Genomic DNA, 22,259 nt, shown 5'->3' with positions numbered 1-22,259 from the left:
GCACATAAATTAACACACAGCATAGGTGTAATCATGAGGAGGCACGCTTAGGTTATACAGGAAAGGTGGGATGTGAAGAAAAAGAAAAAAATGGAGAAAAAAATTATATATAGGCAGAAGCTGCCTCAGTATTTCTATTAAATGTGGTAATTCAGATGAGGGATTCAAAACATTTTTATACCCTGTGAGAAATGAAGAATGAAACGGCAGTACAGTACAGGATATAGGACCTTTACTCAGCAGAAAATTTTTCTGGTTTCTTCAAGAAAGACAGTTGAAGGGATCATTCTGTAGTATGTTTGAGGAGGGACCATCTACATCTAATTAATTTTATAGTTATTAATGTTGGCATTTTAATTGGCGCCTCCGTAGCCAGGTGGGAAGGAGCAGCAGTGAGTAGCACACGCTTCTTGATTAGACCGGGGTTCGAGCCCGTCACCACCTACGGGAGATGCGGAAAGGTCAGGGAATGACCACCACATATCCCGGAGCAATATGGCCTTAGTTGCTCATGCTCCTAAAAAACCAAATAACAAATAACAGCATTTTAATTAAAGTTTATTATTTAAATCATATTATTTATGTTCTATTTGATTCAAACTCTGTTTTCAGTTTTAGTTCAATTTTTTTTTTCCTTTTCTCATACTTGTCTTAATATTATCTAAATTGAAATTTTTGCTACATTATGAATAAATACATTTTTTGAACTACAACTTAAATATTTATATATGAAATTCAAACTCTTCACTAAATCTGACTTCTTCCCTGTTACTCTAAATTACCAAGGATTTAATATAGATAATTTAATGTAGATTTAATGTCGATGAGCCAAAACATTATGACCACCTACCTAATATGATGTTTGTCCTCCACATGCAGCCAAAACAGCTTGTACCTGGCAAGGCATGGATGCTATAAGATTTCTAAATGTGTCTTGTGGTATCTAGTACCAAGACGTAACCAGCAGATCCTTTAACTCCTGTAAAGTCTGTGGTTGAGACACCGCAGATCGGAATTGCTGTTCCAACACAAATGTTCCAACACAAACCACAGATGCTCAATGGGATTGATGTCTGGAGTTGTTTTTTTTTGTTATTTGGTTTTTAGGAGCATTAGCAACTAAGGCCATATTGCTCCGGGAATATGCGGTGGTCATTCCCTGACCTTTCTGTATTTGGTGGTGACAGACTCGAACCCCGGTCTAATCAAGAAGCGTGTGCTACGCACTGCTGCTCTTTCCCACCTGGCTACGGATGCGCCTTGATGTCTGGAGAATTTGAAAGTCAGGACAATACTGGAAGTCTTCCTCATGTTCTGCAAAACAGTCTCGAACAACCGGGTGGTGTGGCATGGTGCATTATCCTGCTGAAAGACGACATCACCAGAGGGGAAGACCGTTGCCATGGGCGCCTCCATAGCCAGGTGGGAAGGAGCAGCAGTGCGTAGTACATGCCTCTTGATTAGACCGGGGTTCGAGTCCGTCACCACCAAATACGGAGGATGCGGAAAGGTCAGGGAATGACCACTGCATATCCCGGAGCAATATGGCCTTAGTTGCTAATGCTCCTAAAAACCAAAACAACAACCGTTGCCATGAAAGGGTGTACCTGGTAAGCAATGATGTTTAGGTAGATGGTAGATGTCATAGTGCCTGGCACATGGATGACTGGACCCAGGGTATCCCAGCAGAACATTGCCCAAAGCATGACATCACTGCCATCGGCTTGTTTTCGTCCCACAGTGCATCCAGATGCCATCACTTTCCCAGGTAAACGATGCACACGTACCCAGCCATCCACATGGTGCAACAGGAAACGTGATTCATTGGACCAGACGACCTTCTTCCAATCATTCAAGGTCCAGTTTCGATGCTCTCGTGCCCATTGTAGGCACTGTTGCTGGTGAACTGTGTTAGCATGGGCACTCGGAGCAACCTGTGGCTACACAGCCCCATTTTCAGCAGGGTTCAATGTACTGTGTGTTGTGACACATTACTCCCGTCACCAGTTCCAATTACCAGCAAGCTGTGCCACAGTCCTTCTGTTGTCACGTACCATTCGGGAGAGCCTTCGCTCTCACCTGGAGCATCAATGAGCCGTGGTTGTCCAACACCTCGCTGGCAGTAGGTACTGACCATCAGCATCCTACCAGCCGTGCCATTTCAGATATGCTCTGACCAAGTCGTGTGGCCATCACAATTTGGCCTTTGTCAAACTCACTTAAGTCTACTGCCTTTCCCATCTGAAGAACAAGAGTAACACTGATTAATGGAGCTCATATCAGGTGTTTTTTATACTGTGTTCCAACCCACACCGTAGTTCACCTGGAGTTGCTTTGATTTGCATAACGACTCGCTGGTCATAATGTTTTGGCTCATTGGTGTATAACCAGAAGGATAATTACATCACCTCCTATAGAGTTATTGCAGTCTCTACATTTAGTTTCAAGTGAAATAGAATTAAAATTAGATTTGTTCAATGAAGTATAATGTTTGAATAACATGTATACAGGTTATCTTGATCAAATTACTTGAAATGAAAGCATTTTACCTGTGTAAGCATCAGAATCTATCTACTACTAGAATTTGGAAATTATCTGTGAATGGATGTTTTCTCCTCTGCTTCTTCAATGATTGCAATCCTGCAGTTGTACCATCACAGAAAGTTACTTGGTCCTTTGGTGTTTTCATGGTGATGAAACTGCAGGATTACAATCATTGAAGAAGCAGAGGAGAAAACATCCAGGAATTGTATGATCGCTAGACTCTATTTGCTATGATATGCAATGAAGTGCTTTAATTTCAAGTAATTCAGCATGAGTGTGCATATATATTATTATTTTGTTTTATTTTAACTTATTTATTTTTTGTTTGTGTAGAGTTGTGTATATAAATACCTCCTTGGTTTCCAATTTCATAAAGAAAAGTCACAAACCAAAAATGCTTTTGGGAACCAGGAGCTAAAGTGGTAGGGACAAAAAAGGAAACAGCAGGAAGAATATATTAGAAAACAAAAGGCACTTTATCAGTCCAAAATAACAAAATACAGATTAACATGTATTTTATTATTTATTTTTTTTTTGAAAAAATAACTATCTGTCTAGGAAAGGCATTTTTAAGGGAAGATCAAGCATTAAAATTCTTTTGGAATGACATGTTATTAGATAAAATGTGAATTTAAGGTATTTGGTTAATTTTAGGTATGATAACATGGCAGATCTATATGCAGTCACAAATACGTTACAGTGCCTAGAGAAAGCTTACATTAAGGATTGTGTAACTCCAAAAGAGTAAGTAATGTAGAATATTTTTCTGTTTTGTAGAAGTTAAATTACTGTATTTTATTCCATTGTTAAGAGTGAATTTTAAAATTGTTGCGATAGTTATGTCATGCCCTGTTAATAAGTAATTAACAAGTAATAAGTAATTTCTTCTGAAATAGTTTCACGATTTGTCTTCCTCCTCCCGACTCCATGATATACGGCGCCTCCGTAGCCAGGTGGGAAGGAGCAGCAGTGCTTAGCACACGCTTCTTGATTAGACCGGGGTTCGAGCCCGTCACAACGAAATACGGAGGATGCGGAGAGGTCAGGGAATGACCACCGCATATCCCGGAGCAATATGGCCTTAGTTGCTAATGCTCCTAAAAACCAAATAACAACAACAACAACTCCATGATATAGTAGTAGTAGTGGCATGTGATGCAGGAAAGCAAGTGTATGAGCTTATGCAGCATCAGCCAAAAAGAAAAAGAAGAAAAAAAAAAAATAATAATCACACCATTCCATCCAAATGCCTGTCCAGTTCCTCCTTAAATTTATTCAACCTATCAACTTCCACAACAACAGATAGATATTTAGTTCCATGTGCTATGGTACGAGTGTCTCATTTCTTAATATTGTGCCCCATGGCCATGTTGACTGCTCTAAGTGTTAAAGACCCCCCCCCCCCCCCTTCTTCCAAACTTAAAAATTAGCTTGTCACTAAATATACTTTCATACTGGCTTTTGAAAGATTTTTTTTATTTATTTGATTTTTTCTATGATGTTTTATTATCTTTCTCAACAGTTAACAATATTTAAGATTTTTACTAAATATATTACCACTCTTATACCACATGAAATTAATAATATAGTTTATTAAGCTATTAGCATAAACTATTATACATTAAGGTAATGTTTCGGGTATCTTACCGATACCCATCATTAGACTGTACTGTTGGGGGAACAAAAATAGAAAGGGTTACAAATTTGAATACAATTACCAATATTACATTTACAATTATCAATATTATAATTATAATTACGATTTGCTAATAAGCGATGCTAAGTTTGAATTATTGTTACAATAGAACCAGATATTAAATTAAGTAAATACAAAAAGATTAAATTCTTACCTGCTGACAGATCCCGCATGCCGATGCTCCCTGAAATCTGATGTGCATACATCAGATTTCAAGGAGCATCGTTGGCAGCCGAGAGGCCTGCCAACAGTTAATTTATGTGAGAGATTAATTCCAATAGCCAACAGAATTGTGCCAGGATTTTTATCTTCGATTTGTGGATCTTGTATAGTGGACTCCTGAGGTGACCTTTGCTCTCCTACTCCGGGCATCATGGTTTGTTTGCAGGCTGGTTCTTGTGGTCTGGAAGGGGTTGTATGTGGGTTACTCCTCCAACAAGTGGCCTATTTTCTTTTCCTGATTTCTCATTTCTTTATTTTCTTTTTAAAAAAATGAAAATATTGCGGGTTGAACTTTGCTCCCCTTTTTCTGTTCATGACTGAGGTATCAAATATTTTTATGAGAAAAGCTTCTTTGAATTTCCTTCTGTTGTATTGCCTATCTGTAGAAAGGATTCTCATGTTCTTGAAATCCCAGGTGTCACCACACTGGAAAACATGGAGGACTGTGTCGGACTGTAGAACTTTCCCATATTGTACATCTTTTATGTGCTCTTTTATTCTGCATTGTAGATGTCTGTATGATTCACCTATGTATTTACCCCCACACCTATGGTCTATTTTATAGATAGGACCTCTAGGATTGTTGGGGTTGTTGAACTGTTGTTTTACCATCTGCTTCATGGATTCTGAACTTTTGAAGAAGGTGAAGACACCAAATTTTTTGGCTTCTTTAGTTATTTTAGTGCTGACCGATGGTATGTATGGAACATATGGATGTTCTCCTATCCTTGTTGGGTTGGAGCTGTGTCTTCTATGGCTTTTTTGATAACATGTACCGGAAATCCATTCTTCATGGCAAGCCTGGTTATTATTTGTATTTCCTGTTGTAGACTGCCTTCTTTACAGATTCTGTGAGCTCTTAGGATGAGAGACTTAGAATACCAATTTTTGTTGAGAAACGATGGCAGGATTTGTAATTTGTTTGTTATTTGGTTTTTAGGAGCATTAGCAACTAAGGCCATATTGCTCCGGGGACATGCGGTGGTCATTCCCTGATCTTTCCGCATCCTCCATATTTGGTGGCACAGGCTCGAACCCCGGTCTAATCAAGAAGCATGTGGTACGCACTGCTGCTCCTGGTTACAGAGGCACCAATTTGTAATTTAATATGATTCCAGTATCAGTGGGCTTCCTGTAAACTTTCATATGTAGCTCTGTGAGTTTTCTTGTGAACAGGATATCCAAAAAAGGAAGGTTGCCATTGTTTTCTATTTCCATTTTGAATTTGATTTTTTGATGGTGGTTGTTGAGAGTCTCAAAGAATTTATGTAGGTTCCAGATTGCTATATGATGTCATCAACATACCTGCTCTAGAATTTAGGTTTGTTTGTTACCTGGCTTACCTGACAGGTAAAAAAAAATAACCTGTCTATCAGCAGGTAAGAATTTAATCACTTTGTATTTACTTAATTTAATATCTGGTTCTATTGTTACAATAATTCAAACTTAGAATTGTTTATTTACAAATCATAATCATAATTGTAATTGTAATATGCATAATATTGGTAATTGTATTCAAATTTGTAACCTTTTCTATTTTTGTTCTCCCAACAGTACGGTCAGATGATGGGTATCGGTAAGATACCTGAAATGTTACCTTAATGTATAGTAGTTTAGGCAAATAGCTTAAAGCGAATAGCATATTATTAATTTCATGTGGTATAAGAGAGGTAATATATTTAGTAATAATTTTAATTGAAAACAACCACTTAATGTCCTTCCCTGACTATATTAGTTAACAATATTATTAGTCATTTAACAAGAGAATTAGTATTAGCAATGGCCACATGGTGTAAGGAAGCCTATGGGTTATGCTGCACCAGCCAAAAAAAAATAATAATAAATAAATAATAATAATAAAATAAAAATAGAAAAATTACCAAAAAATAAATAAAATAAAATAATAATAAGAAAATTTTTTTAAAAAAATATGAAGAAAATTGAAAAAGAATAATAATAATGATAATAAGAGAAAAGGAAATAGTAGTAGTAGTGGCATGTGGTGCAAGAAAGCAAGCATATGAGCTTATGCAGTATCAGCCAAAAAAAAAAAAAAAAATTACAAAACAATCCCCTCTAAATATTTGTCCAGTTCCTCCTTAAATCTATTTAACCTATCAACTTCCACAACAACAGATGGAAACCACCCGCTGGCTAAAGGCAAATTTCCGCACATCTATTCTACACCTGTCCTTCCTCAATTTCAATTTATGCCCCTTAGGTTCGTAATCTGAACAAGTGGAAGAATCCCATCAGAATTCAGCGTGCTCAACCCATTCAAGGCCTATTACACCTCAATCAGATCACCTCGAAGGTGCCTAGTCTCCAGCTGCTGCAATTTTCTTGTACACACTCAAGCAAATCTACATCCTTCCTAAAATGAGGCCTCAAGGCGTGGCCTGACCATTGCCTTATACAGAAGAACAATCACCTCCTTTTCCCTGCTAACAAAATTCCTGTATATCATTGACAACACCCCATGATCTGCCCTGGCAGCCTGTCTGCATTGCTCAGAAAACTTCATATCTGACTGCACAATTACTCCCAGATCTTTTTCATTTTCTACCTCCTTAAGTGTAGTACCACATAATTAGTATGTTTCTCTGGGGTTACTTCTACCCATATCCTTTTATCCATATGCAGTACTTTGCATTTTTCAATGTTAAACTTCAGTTGCCACTTCTCAGCCCATCTGCCCAAATTTTTTAGATCCTGTTGCAGTAACACACTGCCATTACTGTATCATCTTTTGTATCATCTGCAAACTTTGATACTAAGCCTGCTATACCTTCATCAATATCATTGATAAATATACAAAATAACAGTGGACACAACACCGAACCCTGTGGGACTCCACTAATAACATTGTTCCACGAAAAGCAGCACCCATTGATTACCACCCTCTGTCTTCTCCCACTCAACTATCCTTTTATCCATTGTAGCAACTTACCCTTAATACCTTTCTGCTCCAATTTGTACAGTAGTCTTACATGCGCAACAGTGTCAAAAGCTTTTCTGAAATCCAAGTATATGATATCAAAATTATTTTTGCGTCCAGTTCCTTTGTAACCACATCATAATAACCAATCAAATTTGTCAGACAAGACTTTCCCTTAACAAACCCATGCTGCATCTGAATTGTTGCTGCAGTCTTGTCTAAATGATCCTGCAATGCATCTTTAACCAGTGACTCCATTATTTTACCCGGAACAGAAGTTAAACTAACTGGTCTGTAATTACTCGTGTCACCCTTCAATACCCCTTTGTGAATTGGGGACACATTTGCACACCTCCAGTCCGTGGGGACCTCCCCTGAGTTCAAGGATGCTCTCATAATTATGGCTAAGGGTTTGTTTACTTCCTTTGCTGCCTCCTTTAATATAACTGGATAGATCCCATCCACCCCAGGTGCCTTTCTTATGTTTAATTTCAACAATTTCTCCTCCACTTTGCTCTCACTTATTACAAAATCATTAAGCACCCTGCTACAATTTGATAACCTTCTGCCATTTTCCTTCTTTAATAACTCCTCATGTGTGAATGTAGATGCAAAATACTCATTCAGTTTGTTTGCTATCTGAGCAGGGTCATCAACAGTCAAACTATCGATATCAAGTGGACCAATCAGATTCATCCCCTTCCTTTTAGAGCAGGCCTGGGCAAACTTTTTGGCTGAAGGGCCACATTAGAAATTCACAAAGAAGGCCGGGCCGCACGTAAATTCCTATTTTTAGATATACATATATTATTTGTTATCATGAAGAAGAAATACAACAAAAAATTATTCTCTAACAACCAAGAATTTAATGAGATGAATGGAACTGTTTTACATCTTTTACATAAAAAAATTATTCTCTAACAACCAAGAATTTAATGAGATGAATGGAACTGTTTTACATCTTTTACCATTTTTTTAATTTCGGGTGTTAATTTTGTAGTTGAGATTCTTAAAACTGCTTGTAAATGTTCATCGGTGATGCTTGATCGTAAACAATTTTTATTTAGATTCATGATGGAAAATGTTTGTTCACATATGTAAGTTGATCCAAAAATAACCAACATTTTTCGGGCAAAATCTTTAAGTTCGTCGAATTTGTCCGAATTAAGAGTATTGTAAAATTTACAGATTTCCTCACGACGGTGCAATTCTCTCAGATCGGTATCACACTGCAGATCTATAATCTGAAGCTGTAGTTCACTCGGTGCACTATCAATTTCTATTGAAAATGGGTCGCGCACTATTGCCAAACTTGTCTCAATTTTTCGGAAGTCGCCAAATCTTCGTGAAAAGTCGTCATTCAAAGCGCTGATAATTTCACAATATTTTTCAAATTTATTTTCTGGAATCTTCAGCAACTTCATGGTTGGAAAGTGGTCTACCTTGTTAATTAATAAATGTCGAAGGAACAACTGGAGTTTTAATTGAAATCCATTCAAACTTTTTACCATATCATGGGCGTATAAATTTTTCCCTTGTAACACGGTGTTGAAAGTATTTAAGTGTGTCACGATGTCCAGGGTAAACGCAAAATCACAAATCCAGTTATTATCAGTTAATTCGGGAAAGTCCATAATATTTTTCAGTTTTAAAAATAAATAAAAGGTTGTCATCTTTAAGATCCCATACTCGCCGAAGAACTTTTCCTAAGCTAAGCCATCGAATTTGGCTATGATAAGGAATATCTGTGTACTCGGATTCAATATCTTGAAGAAAATTAATAAATTGTCTGTGTTTCAGGCCCCTCGATCGTATTAAATTTACTAGTTTAATAATACAAGATGTGACATGTTCAACTTTTAACACATTTTTACATAATACTTGTTGATGTATAATACAATGAATTGTAATTAAATTATAATCAGGATAATTTTCACAAATTTTATCCTGAATTTTCTTTAACGCTCCAACATTTTTACCTGTCAAACTTGGTGCTCCGTCAGTTGTTACGCTTACCATTTTGTTCCATTGTAAATTATATCTTGTTAAGCATTTTTCAACTTTTTCAAATATATCAGCCCGTTGTTTGGTCTTTAAGAGATTCCATTGAAAGAAGCTCTTCAATAATTTCAAAATTAGAGGTACATCCACGTATGAAAATTAATAACTGCGCAGTATTCTTTTGGTCGTTACTTTCGTCGAGAGCTATCGAGTACCATGTTATGGATTCTAATACTGATAATAATTGTTCATTCAAATTTGTATCGATACATTCAATTCTTCTTACTATGGTTCGCCGAGATAAACTTATATTCTCAAATTTGTGTTTAATGTCAGGACATATAATTCCACAAGCTTCAGTCATACATTCTTTAATATAGTCTCCATCAGAAAAAGGCTTGTTGCTTTTTGCAATTATATGAGAAATAACAAAACTTGCCTCTACAGTAGCTTCTTGTTCCTTAGTTACCCGCGTAAACACATTTTGTTGTCTAGATAAATTTTGAATCAATCCATCAGCAGTTTTCTTTCTCGCTTCCGGAGTTAAATTGGCACCATATTCGGAATGTTTAGTAGTGAAATGTCTTTTAATGTTGTACTCTTTCAACACTGAGACACTCTCCCGGCAGATGAGACAAATAGGCTTATTATTTATGTTAACAAAAAAATATTTTGTGCTCCACTCTTCATTGAAGACACGATGCTCTTGTTGAATTTTTCGTTTTTTATTCATTTTTAAAAGGACGTAAATATTTTTATCGCTACTGGCACCAAAGATGATAACCGAAGATAACGCAAAAAACTAACTGCGGGATGACCGTCAGAGAAAACAGACTGGAACTGAGGGCAGTCAGCAGTTCTATCCTATTACTCCGCCACCTCAGCAAAGCTGTTGTCGTCATCACCAGTTGTCTGTTACTGTAGTTTCGCGCGGTTAGTTTATAATCGCAAATTATATTGTTATAAAAGGGCCCGTTGGAATTGGGACAGCATGCCGTTTAATCGGGGCAGGAGACCCCAGCACTGGAGATTACCCTACGATTGTCTCCGACGGTACCACATGGTTTGGTCGAAATTCTGGAGGTCACAACCATAAAACAATAAAAACAATTAGCAGTCACCTGTGTATTGGGCTTTTCTGTTAGTGAAATCTATCATAAACGGACAGTAAACTCGATCTTATTGAATTTGCGATAATAACGACAGCTGGAATTCTGTGGGTTATTATGGTGAAATGTGTTTACACTTCCATGAAATCTTCAATCATATAAAAAAATTAATTTTCAGATCTTCTCTTCATTCCTATTTTTAAATCTTTGTAACTCGTTACTCCGTTCTCACTTGCGCGTATCCTGTTACTTGCAATTTGTGTGTACCGTGTTCTTTGTTATTGATTGCTTATCTTTTTACTGTTTTAAATTTTAACCCCCACCCACAAATGTCAGTGAACAGAAATGTCAACTAGTTCGTATGTACATATTACAGTACGTATTAATTCTTCCGATTATCACGTATATTCTTCCGATTTTCACGTATCATTTAATTTTTTAATTAGTAAGGTAATAAAGGGTAAATTTGTGCTGTTTAATATAACTTTACTTTTATAACCTGTGGATAATATTCCTCCTATTTTCGCTAATTAGAATCGCTGTTTAATAGAATTAAAATTCAATTCACAAACGTGATCACAATGACCGGCGCTTACTGCACATTGTAATAGTGAACGGTACTTTACATGCTACCTATCAAATCACATTACGATGCTGACTCCATCGTAATGTGATTTGATTGTACAGTGAAACAATTGTAAAGGGGGAGTACATTGCATTTTTAACTATTTACGTGAAACTTCGGATAATTGGGGCAGCCGCTTAATCAAACCAAAATGCACTAGTCCCGATGTGTCCCAAATAACCGGAATGGACTGTACAAATTTATTTTTCAAAAAGGCGTCGCAAAGGGCATAAAATAAGTAAACGTTTTTCGAAAATACAATTAAAGCTCGCGGGCCGCACACAAATGTGCGGCGGGCCGCATGCGGCCCGCGGGCCATAGTTTGCCCGGGCCTGACGTAAAGGGTTTTTCTTCTGTAAATATCGATGCAAAGTAACTGTTGAGTTCATCTGCAATTTCAGCTAGGGTATCTAAAACTATCCCACAACCATTGCAAAAGGGTCCGATCTGGTTTGTCCTCTTCTTTGCATTTATATATGTGAAGAGTTCCTTATCCCCTCCCCTCTTTGCTCTCATTGTCAGTGATTTCTCATAATCTGCCTTTGCTAGCCTAACCTTTTTCTGTGGCACCATTACAGATCAATTTGTAGCTGTTATAGACTTCAGTACTTTTTATTGCTCTGTAACTTTTCCATGCTGTCTTTTTCTCCTTGAGTAATCTGGCAACTTCAATATTCATCCAACTTGGAATCCTCCTCGTGGAGTATATTTTTTTTAATGGTATATACGCATTCAAGGCTTCTGTGATTGTTTTAAATTATACCATAATTCAATTGTATACACTCTGTGTGATATCTACCCAGTTAATAGAGGCCATGTAGCATCTTAAGCCATCGTAATTTCCTTCCTGAAATTATAATCCATTCCTTTGCCTTTAACTATTGCTACTCTCTCTTCATTGTCCACTGTAGAAGTCTGTGATCACTTCCTGCTACTGGTTCCTGTACTGTCAGCCCTATGTCATCTGGTTTGTGGGTGAAGATGAGGTCTAGAGTATTCTTTTCTCCTAGTACTTTCCCTGACATATTGATACAAATAGCAATCATCTAGTTGATTTAAAAATTTTGTCCCCCATGTGGAGTTTCCATCCCATCTCCAATCAATTAGAAATAAATTAAAATCGCCCATAATGTGAGAGATTCATGCCTACTTGCCCATTCCATTTGCATGTAGAGGCTCTCATCATAATCTTCACAATCACCTGATCTGTAGATTACTCCCACTCTCATTATATAAACCTTTGTTTCCAAATATCTCACACCATACAGATTCTATACCAGCGTGCGAAACGTCTAAATCCAGGAAAGCTTTCATCGCACTCAGGCTTCTTCTGATAAGAAGCATGACCCCCCCACCACCACCCTTTTCTATCTTCCCTATCTTTCCTAAATACATTATACATACCGTAGTGAAACTCATCATCCCCTATCTCCAGGTGGCACCACATTTCCATAAGCCCTGTTATGTCAGCGTTACTTGTCATAACCAGCAGTTCGAATTCACTCATTTTATTGACGACACTTCTGACATTACTGTATAAACAATTAAGACTTAAGTGTTCTTGTATAGTTAACTACCCTGACACACATCCCTCAAAATTATTTAAGCTTACTTTGCTGGCATTAGCTGCCCTCTCATTTGAAACATTTCTGCCCTCAGAATATCTTGCTAATATGCTCTGTTGTGGTAACAAACAAGAACTCTTGAGGTATGTGCAAGCGTTAATTTGACCAATATTATCAGATAAACACATATCTATATGTTTATAGGTATAAACTAGCAAGTTTCCCCAGACCTTTAAGATATCCTCAATAATACTGGCAAAAACTCTGGCACCACCTTTGTTTAAATGTATCCCATCTCCAAAAAACAAGAGTCCTTCTACCTACAAGTGTGGGCTCAGCTGATAGAAATTTTCCCCCTAAAGCCTTACAGAGTCCTTCAAACCTTGAGTTAATAAAAAATTAAACTGCAAAAATTTTGTTGATCAACTAAAATTAAATCCTATTTTGAAAAATGCATAACCAATGGTAAAGAGCTGTTTTCGTGGCCTGCTGCCCATGACAACCCATTCAGCTCAACCTTCAACAATTTGTTTCTCCCTCCAAACCAATAAAGTTTATTGGTCTGGGGGAAGAATATTCAATTTTGCTGTCATTTAATGGAGTTTGTTCTGTTAACATTGCTATTACAGCAGATTTGTTTTCGGTAGTTTTCTTTTATTGAACAAATTATCTCTTTGCTCACATTAATATGTTGGAAAGTTCTCGCATTCTACCTCTTTCAAGTTGCAAAAAATTCAACGGAACAGTCTTTTACATAGGTTGGTGCTTTCTGTTCATACCTCAAGCATTTATGTTCTTAACTCTTTTGTATTATTACTGCATTAGCTATAACATAAAATCCCCTTTCCTCCTCATGGCATACTGCCTTATTGTGGTGAAGAGGTTTGCTTCACTCCTAGTAGTCACCTGTCTTTAACCTGTCACCATAATCCCCCTCTCCCTTTTTTGGAAGTGAAAAAGTAAAGTTATGCACAAGGGGCAGTCAAAAAGTAAGTTTACAAGGCATCTGGATTAGGGTTATTTATTATTGGGATTGGGGTTATTTATTACAACCCATAATATGAACAATGCAGGATAATTTTATCCTCATTCTATTACTTTCAGCATAGTCTCTGCAAAGGTTGAGATATCATGTAACAAGTTTTACTATTCCCTTTTGATAAAAGTTGGTGTCCTTTTCACTCAGCCATCACCTTGCTGCTGTTTCCACATTTTATCGCTTTGCCAGAAAAATATAAATTATTTGAAAATGTCAAATTGCTTGGAACTATTATCAATGTGTAGTATATACTATTTGTAATAGGTATGTTTGATATAGATATAGGCACTTGAAAATGTTACATGCCAACGAAAAATGTATAAGTAGCCATTTATATATATATAGTTTTTTTAGACACAAAACAGTATAACTCTTATTTTTAAGAAATACTTAGGGTTATTTTGGTGGACTACATTTATATTTATTCTATCTCAATCTGTATACAGTTGGACCTCTCTTTAACGAACTTCCATATAGCAAACTTTTTTGATTTCCCCTTGGTCATTACATTGAAAATAGTTTCCGTATAACAAATAAAATTTCCATGTAACGAATTAATTTCGAGAGACCTGGGTACGCATTGTTTGCACCTCTGGCCTTTAGGCAATAGAGCTGATGCTGTAGAAAGCACGAATTATAAGCTAAAAGAATTAAAAATTAATCACTTGAGCTTTTAATAGCTAAAGAGTTTAATTCTTAAGAGCATTCCAAAATTTAGTGTTGCCCGTAAAGCATTTACTGTACCAAGAAGTTGTGCTGGGAAACTGCTATCTATGTGTTCACAGCTATTGGCAAAGATTAAAGCATATTCTCGACATGGACATTGGCTCTGGTCAACCTGTTTTCTATTGCAATCGCCCTATTAGAGAATTGGGAGAGAGCGATTTTTCCTTTATCCCAGAAATTCATCTGTTGTTTCACAGAAATGAGTCATCCATACTTTCGCTAAATTTCACCTGTCCCTGTATGGTAGGTACAAGTGGTCCGTAAATCAGTTTTGTTTAAGAGGAACAAAACTGATTTAAGTTTTGTGGAAGTGCTTAATAGTGTAGATCAGTGTGTTAAAAAAAAAAAAAAAAAAAAGAAGAAATAGCTTTAAAATTTGGTATCCCTGCCAGTTTCAACCATTCTGAGTGTCAACCATTCTGAAAAACCGTGTTTCCATTCTCAAACTGTTTGAGGAAATGGGACCCAGTCGGAAGCGTGCGAAATTATGCTTGTATGAATATGTGGATGAAGCAGTTTTTAAGTGGTTGAACTTGATTCGAGACCAAAACATGCCGATATCAGGGCCATTAATAAAAGAAAAGGCTACGGAGTATGCATCTTTTCTGGAGCATAAAACTTTCCAAGCCAGTTCTGGTTGCCTGAACAAATTTAAAAAGTGTCATGGCTTACTCGAAAAAGTTATTTCTGGTAAAAGTGGGGTTGTAATTGAAGAAGACTGTGCCCATTGGAAAGAAACAGTTTTGAAAAAAAATTATGGAGAACTATGAGCCCAAAGACATATCAACGTTGATGAAACAGGTCTATTTTTTAAATGTTTGCTGAACAGGACACTGACTCTTAAAGGCACCAAATGTGTAGGTGGTAAAAATAGTAAGGAAGATAGTAAGTCTTGATTGGTGCAAATATGGCTGGTAATGAAAAACTGAAGCTTTTGGTAATAGGCAAAAGTAAACAACTCCGATGTTTCAAAGGAGTAAAGTTGTTAGAGTTGAACTACAACAGAAAAGCTTGGATGACAAGTGAAATTTTTGACAGTGGATTTTAAATTTCGATAGAAAGATGACGAAATAAAACAGAAAAATCATTTTGGTTGTCGACAACTGCACTGCCCACCTTCACTTGGTAATTTTGAAACTTACAAGTGTGAAGCTTGTTTCCTTCCCTCCAAATACCTCGTCTAAACTGCAGCCAATGGACCAAGGCATTATCAAGAATTTGAAAATGCACTACCGTAGGTGCATACTGAAAAAAAATTATACTGAGAATAGAAACCAACCAATCTATAGATTCTGTTATAGATTTGCGGACGTGCATATCAGAGTTGGCGAAAGTGTGGAGTCAAGATGTGACAGAAACAACGATTAAGAATTATTTCGCAAAAGGTTTCGCTAAAATGGTAATTAACAGCGATGAGAGGGATGAACTGCTACAAGACATTGAGCAATCTTGTGACGAACTCCAAGCAAGAGGTTTGATCAGTTCAGAAATTGTTCTTGAAGAATTTTTAGGAGTTGAAAATGATGTCATAGTAGCTGAATATCCAAGTGATTCCAACATTTTGGAGAGTATTCAAAGAACTAGTGACAATATCGACGATGAGTTGGATGAAATGAGGGCAATGAGTGCAATATTAAACCTTCCAAACATGAAATGTTGGCAGCATTTGAAACTTTGTGTCGAGGCCTTCAGTGTAAAGAAAATGTGCCAGAAAATATATTTGAGTGCTTAAACAAATGTGAACATTTTTATGAACGATGTACAGTAAAATCCAGTGTACAACAAAAAATAACCAAATATTTTATGACATTCTTAAAAGTGTACTAATATATTGTGCACATCATGTAAGTAATCATTTCTTAATATGTGTGTATTAATAAATTAATTGTTTTAAAATGTTAGAAAATGTATTAATTCCCACTTATTTCTGATTTATTTCCCATATTTCTGAGTTGAATTACAGCATTTTTCATTGTTGAAAAGGTCATATTGTGTAAGTGGAGGGATAAAAGAGAAGTTCTCACTATTTCTAACAAACACTTTGTTGAAATGGTCACGGTACATAACCGGAATGGAAAACTTTCAATAAAACCAAACATAATTTGGGATTACAATAGCGGAATGTCTGGCATAGATCGATCAGATCAAATGCTGTCATATTATTCAGTGCTAAGAAAAACCATCAGATGACCAAAAAAAAATTGCATTGCATATTTTAGAAATATATATACATAACACATACATCCTTTTCCGTCAAGTTACAGGTTCCACCATAAAATCTCTAAAATTAAGAGAAATATTCATTGAATCTTTGATTGGAGAAAAAATTCAAAACGTTCCAAAGAAGATTAGATCAGAACGCGACATTCATTATTTAGAGGCAATACCACCAACTGAAAAAAAAAAATACGCCCAACTAAGCTGTGTCAAATATGTACCAGATATAAAAAAACACCAAGAAACATGCTATTATTGTCCAGTGTGTCAAGAAAAGCCTGCTCTTTGTGTAGAGGAATATTTCAAGAAATGTCGTAAATAAACACTATAATATTATCGTGAATTTTAGTTATACACTTTTCTTTATGTATTTGTAAATAAAATATATATATATATATATATATATAATTTTTTTTTTTTTTTTTTTTTTTTGTGAATAAATTTTCTGTTTTCTGACGCCGTGGTTGATTTTTCATTCTTAGCCCAGAAGCTCACTATCCATCAGTTGCACATATTTGCTACAAATATACTCGTAGCTGCGCCTGAAAGGCAAGTCATACCAGTCTGAGTTAACTCGTAGGCAGCGTCCTGGGCCAGACTGCCAAATACGAATTAACTCGTAGTTGGCAGTCGACGTGTTAACCATTAAATATTTTTCTCCCCAATTTAAACACCCGTCTTTTCTTCACATAACTTTTGGTAAGGCTTTTACTGTAAATGCTCTGATGAATCTAAGCTGTTTTTGCTCGTTTGAATGTCTCTTGTTATTTTTGATTAAAAATTTTTATATCCATTGTATCTGTAGGTGAATATTTAAAAAAACTAATTTAAAAAATTTATTATACTAATCATATTAATAATATCTTTTGAAATTATAAAGTACATACTTTTATCAATTGAAATTTAAATGAGAATTTACTTTAGTTGATTTACTGAATAATTTATGATTTAGTAGAACCAAAAGATAGCATATGAGTCTGCAAAATATAAAATTAGCTAAATAAAATTTATATAGATAACAATAATTTAAAATGTGCCTTGTAAAAACATGCCCTAGAGTAGCATTTCTCAAACTGTGTTCCACAAAAAAATTGTAATTAATAATTAAAAAAAATAAAATTAATTAATTTTGCATATTTGTAGTGTACACCACTTTTATATCATAGTATTTAACATAAATTTTTTTTCGGTTAATATACTGGTATAGACTAATAATCAAATAGACCGCAGAACACTATTTTGGTGGGATTTGCATAGAGAAGTATGTGTAGAGGTAATGACACCTACAAAAAAAGTATCAATATAGTGATATAATATGCCATTCATATGCGATTTATCCTGGAGTACAAGGGTTGAAGGAGAGGAGGAAGCAAACCGTTATCATAACTAAATTCACTTCCTTGTATAAATTTTTTTTGATAATTATTAGTATTTTGAAATATTATTACTAAAATATGTGACCATAGATTTGTGGTTGAAAAAAGGAACTTTAAAACAAGAAGCAAAGTACTTCTAGTAGTGCAACTTGCTTGTTTGATGGACACAATATTGTCACACTTCAAAGTGAGGATAAACAATCGCAGTCTTTTGTTCCCCAGAAATCCGAAGTGAAAAAACAGGAACCAACTAATAAAAGACCAAAACGAAAGTATAATGACAGTTATTTCAGTTTTGGCTTTACATGTGTTGGAAATAAAGATGCTTCTGATGCACAGTGCGGGATATGTAATAAAATATTAGCAACTGTTCTTTGGCTCTCGCTAAACTTGTGTTTCGTAAGTGTTCCGTGAATATATTGTGAGATGAAAAGTGTTCCGTGACTAAAAAAAGTTTGGGAAATGCTGCCCTAAAGAACAAAAATATTTTTAGTGTAGAAAATCAATACATATGTACAGGTCATCCCACATCAGTTCAACAGAGATTTGGTAGTGATGCGATGGATTTCATTTAAACTTAGTGTCGTTAGTTACATAACTTAGTGTCGTTAGTTACATAACTTAGTGTCGTTAGTTACATAACTTAGTGTTGTTAGTTACATGGTTTTGTTACAGTCTGTGTTAAATAGTTTTGAGGGAAAAATTTATAATGGCAAGTAAATTTAGGTTTAACCTTGAAAAACTATTAAATGCTCTGATAGTTTAAAAGTAATGAATATGAAAAATGAGAAGGATGAATCTCTAACTTATTTCAATCAGAGTATTAATTTCTTATTTGCTGTTGAAAATATGATTGTGTTGGTTGCACTTGACAATCGCTGGTATAGACATACCAATAGTGGACAAAAAATTACACAGTCACCTGTGTAATTTTTTGTCCACTATTAATATCAATCAACATTATGCCATTATGATAACAGTTGAGCCTGTAATTCATTCAGCTTCCATAGATACTGTTGTGTTTTTACTTTCCATTCAAGTTAGTCTCATACGTTCTCTGTAGGATTTAAATCTGATGACTTTGCTGGTCAATTTAAAATACTCCTGGTTGGTATTTTAAGTAGGAGACCCACTTTGTAATGGTTAAAGCATCACTAATCCACCACCTTGCACACAGTCTGGATGAAATGACTTATGGCTTCTCCTATGAACTTTGTGCCTGGCACAGAGTCCACAGGAGAAGCAAAACTAGGATTCATCACATCACGTCTTTTTTAGTGGGACATACTCCAGAAGCTAAGAGAAAACCTGGAAGACAACAATGGAGATGGACAAATGAAATTCATGAGTTTATGGGTAGTAAATGGATGGCCATTGCACAAAACAGAGGAACTGGAAAGTTGCTGGAGAGGCCTTCATCCTGCAGTAGATTGAAAATGGCTGATGATGATGACTCCAGATATCCATGTTATGCAGTTCTCTTTATGATATTCTGTCAGATATTTTCTGACGTGGTCCTTGAATAATTGTTTGTGGAAATTCGTTTCTTGTTCTAAGTTGTTTTTCATAAACTAGACACAACATTCGTTGCTGATCACAATCACTTAGCACAATTCTGACGCTGATTTTGATCTCGTAATTCCTTAAAAAAAACTCTAAATGGACATGTAGATGTGTTATTGTTGTGTCTTAAGTAAGGTGGCTCCTAAATACTAGCTTAACTCTGCTTTAGTGGTCTGTAATGATATTGAATTGTGAAGTGGAAATGAGTAGTGTGTGTTGTTTACTTGTTACTGTTCACTCTAGTACCAGAAAGCAGCATCATGAGGAGGGCTGTATCCCAGTACCCATCTATGCCAGGAGGTGGCCCACAACCATGCACTTATTCACTAGTCTAATCTGTAGACCCTGCATTCTCGGGAATACAGAAGCCAGTCACCTGTGGATGTGGTACTAGCAGAAAAAAAAAGTAATAAATAATAAAAAAAGAGAAAATTGAAATAAAAATATAAAATTTTTATTTTATTTTTATTTTATTTTTATTTTAATTTTCTGAATCTTATTACTGTTCTGAATTTTATTACTGTTCTTTCTGGAAAACCAGCAAATTCAGCTACTTCTTTAACAGGATGACCTTTATACCTGCCAAATGCTCTCACTCCTTTTTTGCCACTCATATCTTTTCTATGTCCCATGTTTCATTGTGGAAACCCTTGCTTCTTCAGTCATGCCTGGTATATCCTGTAAATAGAGAAAACAGGTTAAGCTTAATACTCTAATTTCAGTGCTATAAGCAAATAATTGTAGGAGATGCACTGTTCAATCTGTTATATACCCTAAATACCACCGGTGACTAATTTTTTTTCCAGTATTTGTAATGTGTATATGCTCTATTTTCTGTTTGGTATCATATGTTATGTTTTGTTTTGTTTTTTTAAATATTTTCTCACTCTGTTGCTATATTGCATGTTTGCCCTAAGTGGATAAGTAGATATTAAATACTTTTTTTCCTTCTTAGGTATACAGCAGCCTGTTCTAAACTTTTAGTTCAATACAAAGCTGCCTTTAAACAAGTTCAAAGTGATGAATTTCCAACAGTTGAAGCTTTTATGAAGAAATTCAGGGTTTGTATTTTTAATTGTTTTTAAAATTATTTTTTTAATGTATTATGTCTTATATAGGGCAGCTCTTAGTTAGTTTAACTCCATTATGGTATACTGTGATGATATATGATGTAATACTAATGTCATATATCATATAGAACCAATGCTGATATAGAAATAATGTTGAATTAATGCCAGTGATATGGGACAAAGTATCATATTTACTATAATATAAGATGGCTTCTCTTATTAGTTCCAAAATTCATGCAAATTTTTTCCTACTTTAGAACTCTTACACAGCAACTATTTTATAATCAGTATTAATATCATAAAAATTTTCTATCCTTGTTGTTTTCTATATTAACTTTTCTGTCAGATAGAAATTAATAATTTATAATAATTAACTGTAAACTTCAGTTCCTAAACTATCAAAAGTAGCAGACTATTGCGGCATTTTAAAACTGCAGTTGGACATCATATGAGGTGGGAATTGAATCAACATAGGGAACAAACTATTGTGAAAAGAGCTGGTTTTTTCAGTTATTACTTCTTCCATAGCCCGTCACCACCAAATATGGAGGATGCAGAAAGGTCAGGAATGACCACCGCATATCCCGAAGCAATATGGCCTTAGTTGCTAATGCTCCTAAAAACCAAATAACAACAACAACTTCTTCCATTACCCTGACCAGTTGTTATTAATTAGTCAGCTGTAATCTAGCAATGGATTGTTATTTGAAAAAGCATTCTCTAATAGGGATTCTCCAGAGTAGATTTACGAACTATCCAGCTTTTTCTTCTTCTGTCATCTGTTCAGCCAGCATTTTAAAATTAAGGATATGTTCAGCATTTTCTTTCTGGAAAATGCATGGATACTCAGAGCTTACACACATTTAATTTCATGCACAGTTTTCAGCCAAAAGGAGTATTTGGCTATTTCTGTTGTTTGTCGTTGGACATCAGTAAAGCCATAAAGCTGATTTCCAGTCATGGTAACTTGAACTGTCGGAAGAAATAAAAGAAGGAATGTTTTATCGGAAACATTTTTGTTTTCTTTCATTTGAAGTTATGAAACTAGTTTATTTCTTAGTTAAAAACTGTTTGTTACTTGTTACATAAGCATTACATTTTTTTATTACATAGCTGGACTGTCCAGCTGCTATGGAACGCATCAAAGAAGACCGACCAATTACAATTAAGGATGATAAAGGCAACACTAGCAAGTGCATAGCTGATATTGTATCTGTAAGTGATTCAGTTCCTTTTTAAAAATTACAGTGAGCATTATAATGATAAATTCCAATTTAGTGAATTTTAAAACTTAACCTGAGAGTGGTGAAAATTTTGCTTAAGTATTTTATTTATAGTGCAAGACAGTATTTTAATTACAGTGAAAAATATTAGTCAATAGCAAGTTTTTTTCTCCTCTAAAAGCAGTGAAAGCAAAAATTCTCATTGTTAAATTCTGTAAAGTGCATAGGCATTGCTGATATTGTTATCCCATTGATATCCTTATGAAGGATATAAATAATAATAAAAAATATAAAATAATAATAAACATAAAATAAACTACCTATGTGTGTTTCTCTACTCACATA

General features: G+C 35.3%; 1 protein-coding gene across 2 annotated transcripts in view; it reads left to right on the top strand.

The window, feature by feature from the left end:
• Vps28 (vacuolar protein sorting 28) overlaps positions 1–22,259 on the top strand; it is an 85,776-nt gene that overhangs the window by 30,427 nt on the left and 33,090 nt on the right. For both annotated transcript variants that reach the window (XM_090372147.1, XM_090372148.1), the window contains exons 3-5: positions 3,199–3,288; positions 20,577–20,682; positions 21,805–21,906. In XM_090372147.1, the coding sequence (XP_090228273.1) occupies positions 3,199–3,288; positions 20,577–20,682; positions 21,805–21,906 (298 nt within the window). The remainder of the gene's footprint in view (positions 1–3,198; positions 3,289–20,576; positions 20,683–21,804; positions 21,907–22,259) is intronic.

The sequence above is a fragment of the Mastigoproctus giganteus genome, chromosome 4, assembly GCF_048544385.1.
Source record: "Mastigoproctus giganteus isolate SK-2022 chromosome 4, ASM4854438v1, whole genome shotgun sequence".
Lineage (NCBI taxonomy): Eukaryota > Metazoa > Arthropoda > Arachnida > Uropygi > Thelyphonidae > Mastigoproctus > Mastigoproctus giganteus.
This window is presented reverse-complemented; position numbering and strand designations above follow the sequence as displayed.